The sequence below is a fragment of the Nematolebias whitei genome, chromosome 7 (assembly GCF_014905685.2).
Source record: "Nematolebias whitei isolate Nwh7 chromosome 7, NemWhi1, whole genome shotgun sequence".
Taxonomy (NCBI): domain Eukaryota; kingdom Metazoa; phylum Chordata; class Actinopteri; order Cyprinodontiformes; family Rivulidae; genus Nematolebias; species Nematolebias whitei.
Genome location: NC_056504.1, coordinates 36,244,216 through 36,254,897, shown reverse-complemented (window position 1 = coordinate 36,254,897; position 10,682 = coordinate 36,244,216). Strand labels below are relative to the sequence as shown.

The following is a 10,682-nucleotide window of genomic DNA, read 5'->3' as shown; positions in this document are numbered from 1 at the left end:
CAATACAAGAGTGAAGTAATCCATGTGAAGTTGAGTTAATTTTATTCCTGTGTGTTGTCATATCAAGGGAGCTGTAGATGCAAATCTCTAGACAAGGCAATTTTTAATGCAAAATTTCTTACATAATTTACAAAAACCATTGTACGTTTAAAGACTATATTATACTTTGCCTATTTTAAATTACGTACTTACTTAGAAATTATGTTCATGTGCAGTGAAAACAAGAAAAAACCTTAAAAGACAACATAAAAATAAAATAATCTAATGCACAATTTCTACATATTTATTGGTCCTCAAGATCTCATATTTAACAGTGGACTTCAACTGTTTCAAGAGAATCAATAAATTGCGTAATGCTGCCACGCAGCGTCCAGAATAGGAACTACAACTAACGTGATGTCATTACATTTGTGTGCCACTAGGTGGCAACACATGCGGCGGCGCTTTGCGGATCTCTCGTTGTTTACAACCAGTAACTTCCTGTCACTGATCACCGTCGTTGTTCCTTGTGAGCTAATCGGTTCAATTTATCTGCAAACCAGTTTTCAAGATGGGATGTGATGGCGGAACGATTCCAAAAAGACACGAGTTGGTGAAAGGCCCCAAAAAAGTGGAGAAGGTGCGGTATTGGTTTCCACTTTCGTTGAATGTCAAATGGTTGAGGATCGGTTGCTAACGCTAACGAGCTAAACTAAATGTACACTTCTTGTCGTTTGTCTGTGACATAAATTACATTTACATAATTTAAATTCCGTTACAATAAATTAGTTAAGTGGATATATGTTTTCAATTGTTGGATGTATTGGCATTTTATACTGTAGTTTCCGGTTAGCTTTCAGGCTAAAGACGAAGCTAATATGTCGTCCGTCATGTCTGAATTTTCCAGGTTGATAAGAATGCTGAACTAGCTGCCAAGTGGAAGTATTGTGCATTAAGCCAGGAGAAACTCAGACGTCCCATCGCTGCCTGTGAACTGGGCAGGTAAGAGATGCCTTCTCTTCCTTCGTGTTTATATATATATATATATATATATATATATATATATATATATATATATCAAATATACGTTTCAGTTCTGACTCTCCCAGTGTGTGCATGTTATTGTTAGGTACATTTATGTCATAAATAAAATAAACCAATAACATTCATTGGTACACTTGGTAATAATGAACCCCATCCTGTGGTGTTTAAAAGAAAGCAACATATATGATAGTGGGACAGCGTGAACATTGTGTTTCAGTGTATTGCTCAGTTTTGTGCAACTTTTAATACATTCACTGAGTTAATTTTATTGTGTATGCGTGGAGCAAGCTTCAAGGATTTGGCCTTGTTTGCTCTGTTGATGGACAGATGACTAACAGATTAGGTCAGGCAGGAATCTCGTGGATTATGATGTTTGCAGTTGACGTGGTCTGCAATAAGAACAGGGAGCAGTTGGAAGAGAACTTGGAGAGGTGGAGGTATGCACTTCAAAGAAGAGGAATGCATGTCAGCCATTGCAAGAAGAGTACATGTGTGAATGTGAGGGTGGCAGGTGGAACAGTGAAGCTACAAGGAGCAGAGGTCACTAAAGTGCAGGACTTCAAGTACTCGGGGTCCACTATCCAGGAAAATGGGGAGTGTGGCAAAAAGGTGAAAGAGAGAGTCCAGGTATTTTGGAGTGTATGGAGAAAAAAATCTGGAGTGATTTGTGCCAATGGCAGTGAATGCCAAAGCAACAGTTTAAAAGAGAGTAGTGAGACCAGTTGTGTTGTATCGTTTGGAGACAGTGGTTTTGATGAAAAGACGGGAGACAGAACTGGAGGTGACAGAGATGAAGATATTGAGATTCTCCTTGGGAGTGACAAAGGTGAATAAGATTAAGAATTGGATCATCAGAGGTACAACACAGGTTGAATAACTGGGAGATAAAGTTAGAGAAACCAGACTAAGATGGTTTGGACATGTCTAGAGGAGGGACAGTGGGTATATTGGTAGAATGATGTTAGAAATGCAGCTGCCAGGAAAAAAGACAAAGAGGAGATACTTATATGCCATTAGAGAGGATGTGGAAGTAGTGGAATGAAGACAGAGTGAGATGGAGGAGGACGACTTGCTGTGGCAACCCCTAAAGAGAGAACATCCAAAAGAAGATGATGATGTGTGGAGCATGCATGTCACTCACCAGCTACACTGTTTGCATATTGTAAATGCAATGATACCAACATGCCAAACGGTTTATTTTGAAATGGCTTTTCTTTGCATTCCCTGGTCATAATGGGGGGCGGCTGTGGCTGAGTGGTTAGAGCAGTCATCTTCTAATGCAAGAGTTGGGGGTTCGAATCCACCAGCAGTCACATGCTGAAGTGTCCATGGGAAAGACACTGGACCCCTCATCGCCTCCGATGTGTGTCCCATTGGTGTATGAATGTGAGCTAAAGCTCTGATTACTCTTTATTAGATCTATACAAAGCTAAATGAACAAATCATTCTAGAGTGTTGTATGAATGGGTAAATGAGGGCACAGATTGTAATATAAAGCGCTTTGAGTATCTTGATTAGATAGAAAGGCGCTATATAAGTACAGTCCATTTACCATTTAATGAACATAAATTAATGGTTCGTGCAACCTTTATGTGAATTGTTAAACACTTAATTCAGTTGTAAAGTCTTCTTCATGTCATGTTTCAGGCTTTACAACAAAGATGCTGTTATTGAATACCTTCTGGATAAGACTGCTGAGAGACCCAACACTGAGGCTGTGGCACACATTCGCGGAATCAAGGTATATTACCGTAGTTATAGGGCTGTAATATAAAATTACAGTAGTGCTTGAAAGTTTGTGAACTCTTTAGAATTTTCTGTATTTCTTCATAAATATGATGAGAAACATCATATTTTCACAAAAGTCCTAAAAGTAGATAAAGAGAACCCAGTTAAACAAGTAGGACAAAAATATTATACTTGGTCATTTATTTATTGAGGCAAATGATCCAATATTACTGATTTGCGAGTGACAAAAAGTATGTGAACCTCTAGGATTAGCAGTTAATTTGAAGCTGAAATTAGAGTCAGGTGTTTTCAATCAATTGGACGATGATCAGGTGTGAGTGGGTAAACTTTACTCTATCAAAGTCTGCTCTTCACAACATGTTTGTGGAAGTGCATCATGGCATGAACATGGCATCATGGCATTTGTGAGGAACTCAGAAAAAGACTTGTTGATTCCTATCAGGCTGGAGAAGGTTACAAAACCTTCTCTAAACAGTTTGGACTGGTTTGCAGAGTTTGGTTGCAAGGAGAAAGCCACTGCTCTCCGAAAATAACATTGATGCTCATCTGCAGTTTGCTAAATATCACGTGGACAAGCCACTAGGTTGTTCGAAGAATGTTTTGTGGACAGATGACACCAACGTAGAACTTTTTGGTTTAAATGAAACGTGTTATGTTTGGATAAATGAAAACTCTGCATTCCTGCATAAGAACCTTATCCCATCTGTGAAACATGGTGGTGGTGGTTTCATGGTTTAGGCCTGTTTGGGTTTACCCCAGATACTGAAAGCAAAGGTTCACATACTTTTGCCACTCTCAAATATGTAAAATTGATTCATTTTCCTCAATAAATAAATGACCGAGTATAATATTATTATCCTATTTTTTAACTGGGTTCTTTATCTAATTTTAGGACTTGTGTGAAAACCTGATGTTTTAGGTCATATTTATGCAGAACTATAAAACAATTTAAAGGGTTCACAAACTTTCAAGCACCACTGTATTTGTCTGAAAACCCTTTTGTGTGTCCACCTTTATTTCAGAACAGAAATGTGTTGATTTTCTCATCTGCTTTATTTTCCTCAGGATATAAAGGAGCTCAACTTGACTGATAACCCTGAATGGGAGGGAGAGAGAAGAAATACAAAAGGAGACCAGTATGAGGACATCCACTGTGGCATGTTCATTTGTCCCGTTGTTGGTTTGGAGATGAATGGCAAGCACAGGTAAACATTATATTCTTCTTGAACCTATTAATACATGATAAGGAGACTGAGGCTGTACACAGGAACTAATGTATGATTTCAGAAATTCTGCATCTTGGAGTATGTCCCTTTCAAAAAAATATTTTGGCTTTAAAGCTGAAACTTAGTCTAATGGAACATTCTAATGCCAATATTTCATTATACAGTATCTAATGTTTGTCATTATAATTCTATACATGTAATAAGTTACTTTTAAAATAGCTTTATGTGTTTTAGTCTATTCAGTCTATAGGAGGCTAATAAAAATAAACAATTCTTCTTCTAACTTCAGAACTGCTGTTGTGATAAAAAATATATATATTCTTTTATTTTTTTTATTATTTTTTTTAATAACCAGTACAGTCATCGTACACTTTTAGAAGTCATGCCAATGACAGGATAACCCAAAGAATAGATCAATAGGCTGCCAGAGTGGATGCAGATATGAAGACACTCAGACACGTGCATGTGTACATGTGCATTGAAAAAAAAAAAACATTTAGGTATGGGACTGTTGCAGAAGAAACGTGAACAATTTTAAGCAGTGTGCTACATTCACATTCCACCCAAATGTATCTTGTTTCAAGAACATTGTGAACTCTTCCCTTCTTTCAGAAGTCCACAACGATCCCTTTATATTGTTTTTAACATCATGGTTGAGGTTACACAGTCACTAGTTAAAAAACTTGATAGCAAAGCTTTTTTTTTTCTCAAGGAAACATGAGTTTTAGCTGATTGCAGAGCACCTGTCTTGTTGGAATGATGGGTGGAAACGACGAGTAGACGTTTTTTTTTTTTTTTATCTATGTAATTTATAGGATTTTAGTTTCATCATTTCCAGGAAATAGACTTTGACATGAGAAAAACTGGAAAATGAGAGAATACTAATGTGAATGTTAACGTTCCTTTTTCAGGTTCTGTTACTTGCAGACCTGTGGCTGTGTGTTTTCAGAGAGAGCCCTGAAAGAGGTCAAGACAGAAATCTGCCACAAGGTAGGTATTATTATTATTATTATTAATAAAAAATTTTTTTGTTTTTTTTTGTTTCCACATCATTGCAGAGCTCCTTAAACAAGTTTTTTTTTTAATTTTTTTTTATTGCAAATAAATAACCAATCATAAAACGCATTAAGATGACACAGGTGTATTATAGCATTAACAGTTTCAAATGTACAGCCTTGCTGCTAATAAATGAGCACCGGTAATTTAAAACACCAGGTCTCTGTAAAAGGTCAATGTTTTATGTACCTATGAAATTGAAGACAGTAGACAGAGTTATTATACTTCAACTATTTAAAAATATATAAACAACTATAAATAAAACTGACATCTGATGTGTCTGACCAAATATTATCATTTTAAATGCACGATCATTTGTCCAGAAAGCTTTTAAAAAAGTGCTGTTTAAACAAGCTGTAGTGAAGTGAAGCACGTCTCTCTCTAGTTCCATGAGAAGCGGATACCGTACTTCATTATATACATTTAGATGCATCATACTACTTTATCCTTTTTTATTGTCATTTGTTTATATTTTAGTTCTACAGTTAATTTTTTCCCTAAAGTATTTTCTGACCCAATGGAAGCCACATGGGAATCTCACAAAGGCAGCTCTTGAACCTATTTTTAGATCTTACATGTCAGGATTTTGTGGGTTTTAAAGGCTGAAGTCACAGTTTCCCATGCACAGACTATTTTGAGACATTAAGGCAGTCAATGATAGCCATTCTTCATTGTTGTTGTCCCAAGTAAAAACATCTTGGTATCGGTCAAAGATCAGGTTTTTGAGTTTGTTGTAAAAATAAAACCACTAGAAAAGTTACATGTCTTATTATATAAAATAATCATGAAGTATTTAATATTTTTATCCTGCATTTTGGCGGCATGTCCTTGTTAAATTTTTACCCATAATTTTGCTGTTCTTAATTTAATGTTGATATATTTCAAATGCAGAAAGCTTGGAAAAATATTAAGTTAAATATTTTGACACTCCTCGCTCTTTTTTATTATTATTATTTTTTTTGTGAATACCTGTGCATTTTTGTGACACACGATTATATAAGAATTCAGATGGCTAATCATAAAGACAAATAAGAGACAAATAGGAGAAAATCATCTAGTTAGTACAAACCAAATTGAGCATGTGTGGTTGGTGTTACTTTTGTTATTGTTTGGAAATGCATAGCTCCCGTCTTCCACGTTGCACATTTTAATAAAAGTCTGTCACAAACTGTGGTCAAGTTTAAATCCAAATTACTATTTTACCGTAAGTTTAACGCCTTGATATTTTCAAGATTCAAATAAAAACTTGAAATTAAGAGATAAAAAACCTAAATCACAATTTGCTCTACCCTCACTTTGATATTTTCCACTTTAATTTAAAATAAAGTGAAACTGTTACAATGTGCAATAAATGAGGAATAAAGTGAAAAACAAAGGACAAAACATGCCCTTACGGTTTCTTTCTTCTCATTCCTAAAACGGTAATATATTTGGGTAAAATAGCCATTAAATGGTTCAACAAGTGCAATAAAAACTGAACATCATACATAATTATACAGAATTAAATATTTGAACCTAACCTTTATATGATTTAGTCATTTCTGTAATATGTTTAAATGAAGCATACATTAAAAAGATGAACAATATTTCAGTTTTATATAAAAAGACAAACTCATTTGTTTGTCATTACGCAGTGCAGTTCTTCTGTTCTCAGCTCTATTTTTTTCCACTCACATTTTTTTAACACATCTTGTAAATAACCTACCACGCATTGTTTATCATGTCAACAGTGTTCTCATGCACTGCTGTTGTAGAAGCCACTGTCACCACCGTTCAAAGTGTCTTGTGTAGCTAGCAGCCATGATGGATCTTCAGGAACAGTTGCCTTGCTCAGCACTTTGTTTCTGTGCCACTGTTCCAGACAGTCCAACGCTTCAGGATAGGTGTCACTCTCAAACTTATTGGCAAACATGCTGTTTCTGTTGATGATCCACCGAAGATCTTCCAGTCCATAGATACAGATGCCTCGTACATAATGTCCTAAACATTGATATCAGCAGTTGAGGACATTTTCTCTATTAGGATTTTTGTTGTTGTTGTTTTGTGCTCTTTAGCAGCTGTTTGTTGATTAGTAGACTTGGAGATAGCGACTTTATTTGGAACGTCTAAGTCACATTTACTGTATTGATCAACATCTCCAAAAGATCACCAGATCTAAAGCTGTAATAGAGTAATGTAACACAACACAAAATAAATATATATATATTTTTTATAGTACCTTTGCAACCATCGTGTTTTTGTCCTTCTTGATCCCACCACTTAATTGCCCGGATATCTCCATCCCAACCTCCGTCAATCCAACTGCCAGGAGCTTCTTCATGTAATTAAAGAAAAAGAGTCATTATTTTGTGGCCTAACAAACATTTATTGCTTACTAAAATTCAGTTCATTGTGATATATTTTGTGTGTGTGTTTTGGTTGTAACTACAAACACATTGTGTAAAACCTAGAGAAAGAAACAAAACATAAATGTGATATTTAGATCTCAGCTGTGTTGATTCTACACTTTTTGATATTCCATTAGAAAGTTTTTCTTGTGTGATCATGTTTAGCTGTCAGAGGGATCGCATCAGTTGCAAATGTATTAGTTGAGTTTGTATTTATGTAAGGTCACATTTACTACTGCTGTGAGAATTATAAATGACTTTCTAGAAAATTACAGTATTTGTTTTTTGTGAATCCATTAATTTATTTTTGTTTATAAAAGTTGCCATTTATCTAATAAATAGATTTCTTGATTCTGTACCTGCAGATCAGCAGTCATGCTAATAATACTCTGTTTCCGGTCATCAGCCAAGCAATTAATGCATCCCTGCTTCCTTTTTCCAGTAAATAGAATCTAAAAGCCACTCCTCGAGTTTTTCTAAAGATATGATCTGAATGGTGCCATTACCTATTCATAAATAAGATTAACCCATTGCAAATACTGGTCCCAGATTTACCAGTCAAGTTACATGTGCACCTTAAAACTGAACTTATATTCTCTCTTGTTTTCAGCAGTTTGTGGTTTATGTAGTATATGTATATAGTGTGTGTTAACAGTGAGGAAATTTTAGTTTTATGACTTTCTAAAATTGTGTTTTCTGCTTTAGCAGTTTTTGGAGTCCGTTTAAACAAGTAGTTTGTGAATGCTAGTTTTACAAACATGTCCTTTTACACAATTGCAATACAAGAGGATGCAACATTGCCTATTAAAGTGCATTCACATGACATCAATCAATCAATCTGCCATACCAGGCTTCAGTCTATGCACTTATGGTTAGACCACTTTTCTTTCTATAGTGACTGTAGCAATACATCAGATAAGTGCCTCCTGTAACTCAGGGAAAACAAAAATCTGTTATCCTAAAATATCCTACACTGAACGAGTGACCGCTGGCCTGGAGATGAGTGTAGACCGCATAGTCCTGGCCTGATGATGTTGATCTTCTGTGCTGGGCCATCCTTTTGGCCAGTGGTTGTTTAGTTTCCCCCATGTAAGACGTGTAAACGGCCACTGGCCAAAAGGTTAACTTTACCCAGTTCCTCTTTTCGACTCATGGGGAGCTGATGCTTATTTCCAGCAGTCACTGTGCGAGAGAAGGACAATACCTTGAACTGGCTGCAAGTCCATCACAAAGCCACATAGAGACAAAACAAGCAGTCATTCACACTCTCGTTCAGAGCTAGGGACAATTTAAAGTTACCAATTAACCTAACATGCATGTTTTTAGCCTGTGAGGGGAAACTGGAGTACCCAGAGTAAATCTACATGTCCACCCAGAAAGGCCTCAGGCCAGGAAGTGATCCTACAACCTTTTCACCATGACACCCCAGCTCTAACTACTATTTTGCCCCAATTTCAAACTCATTAATTATAATATTTTAATAATGTGGATTTTTCATGTGGCTTTGTAAAATAAACAAGTTACCTTTTATGTGGTTGAGTGTCACCCAGTAGTGTTCGTCTGGACTGAATGTGTCTTTGGACCATTCCAAGAGGTCTAGAGCTATGGGGTTTTTCAGAACAAAGTCCACAAAGGCCCTTGTGAGAGCATAGTATGCTGTTCCAAAGTAAATTTGTAAATTGTGAGGAGGAGGGCCTTTTTTCAATCGTGGACTTTTTAAAGCTACATGCGACCCTTTGATTTCCTTATACTGGAATTGTGTCCTGTACTTCATAGCCATAGGCTGTTTGACGCCAGGTGTCATGTTTTTGTCTCGCCACTGTTTGCTCTGCAAGTATTGCACTAGTTCCAGGTTGCTCTTGACGGGAAAATCCTGTCCACACAAATTTATCACTTTCCTCCAAGCTGTCTTTGAATTTGCTAGATCCTTCATGCAGTTCAAATCAGCTTGCAGGCGAGAAAACCCAGCATATGTCACTGTCTCGCTGCGGCTGGAGAGGAATATATTTTGAAAGCAGCTAACAAGCTTATGTATGGTCACCTGGTACTCCCGTGGAGCTTTTGCATCAACATGAATACAGTAGACATTATGTGGCATGTAAATGGCTCGCAACATGCGAATAAAAAGCTCCAGGTCTTTGTGAACAGTGACAATAAAAGCTAAAGGGTAGTCCTCCTCTTCACGACTGAGCGGTCTGTTGATAAAGTGTAAGTCTTTCTTCAGTCTTGAACACTTCAGATACCCATTGAGGATATAGCTTTTGACCTGTAGACACAAGAAATATACATTTAAACTTAGCATATCAGTATATACAACTTCTTTATCAACACATTCCATTTCTATTTTTTTTCCTAATATGTCTGATAGTTACTCATATGCTATGTATGTATTGATGCAACATTTTTGCATTTAGATAGGTCAAATGAATAAGAACATATTGCATGCTGTGATTTACAACAAACTGGAAGTTGAAAGTAGATAAAATTGAAATTTGATCAAAATTGAACCAGACGTTTTTATAAATATCATACACCCCTCCCAGTAAATGAGGAAAACGCCTACCTGGCAGTCAAGCCGATACCATAATCCTTTGTTCTCTGAACCAGACAGAAACGGTCTACATTCTGGGGAGAAGGGTCTGCAGCTTGGAGAGTGTAGGTATTTTTGCTCAGTTGGCTTTCTAATCCTCAGATAAATTAATGAACACATAATAATACCCATCCCAAGGCATAACAGGAAGCTGCACTTTGTCCTTTCAAGCTGACACATAATAATCCAGTTGCTCTGTTGTTTGCCAGCACCACCAAAGTTTAAGCTCCTGAAACAAAACATATCCAGTTATATTTGCAGAATGTTTCCAGATCCTTGGGGAATAATAAATGGGGTTAAACATGTAGGTTGAATCTAATTATTGAAACCAGTTTTTAGTCCAAGGCACCAAATTTAGTCTAATAATATCTGCTATCTGACATGTTACACTTCCATTGTCTCTGGCTCTTCTTTTAAACTCCTGCATTTCTGGACTGTACATTAGTTTTTGCAGCAATATATGGCATTTAGAGGCCCTGAATTAAAACTAGAAAAAAAATAAAAAATATTAAATTGTGGATACATGTTCTGCTTCATTTCTGTATAATGCACCACAAACTACAAAGTTAAGCAAATAAATAAATAAACACAATAACAAATAAACCATCTTCATGCGTTGTTGTACAATGTGATACATATATATATATACAA

General features: G+C 36.2%; 2 protein-coding genes across 2 annotated transcripts; one reads left to right on the top strand and one right to left on the bottom strand.

The window, feature by feature from the left end:
- The first annotated feature begins 453 nt into the window (after positions 1 to 453).
- On the top strand, positions 454 to 5,610 carry rtf2 (replication termination factor 2). The gene is made up of 6 exons (XM_037679829.1): positions 454 to 619; positions 887 to 981; positions 2,671 to 2,764; positions 3,838 to 3,977; positions 4,910 to 4,992; positions 5,558 to 5,610. The coding sequence occupies exons 1-6, from the start codon at positions 551 to 553 to the stop codon at positions 5,608 to 5,610; spliced, it is 534 nt and encodes a 177-aa protein (XP_037535757.1). The 5' UTR covers positions 454 to 550.
- Positions 5,611 to 6,739: 1,129 nt separating this feature from the next.
- Positions 6,740 to 10,243, bottom strand: gcnt7 (glucosaminyl (N-acetyl) transferase family member 7). Its single transcript, XM_037678803.1, has 4 exons — positions 10,005 to 10,243; positions 8,966 to 9,707; positions 7,273 to 7,368; positions 6,740 to 7,034 (listed from the first exon to the last, which is right to left on the bottom strand). Exons 1-4 carry the CDS (start codon positions 10,209 to 10,211, stop codon positions 6,790 to 6,792), a joined length of 1,290 nt encoding a protein of 429 aa, XP_037534731.1. The 5' UTR covers positions 10,212 to 10,243; the 3' UTR covers positions 6,740 to 6,789.
- Positions 10,244 to 10,682: the final 439 nt, after the last annotated feature.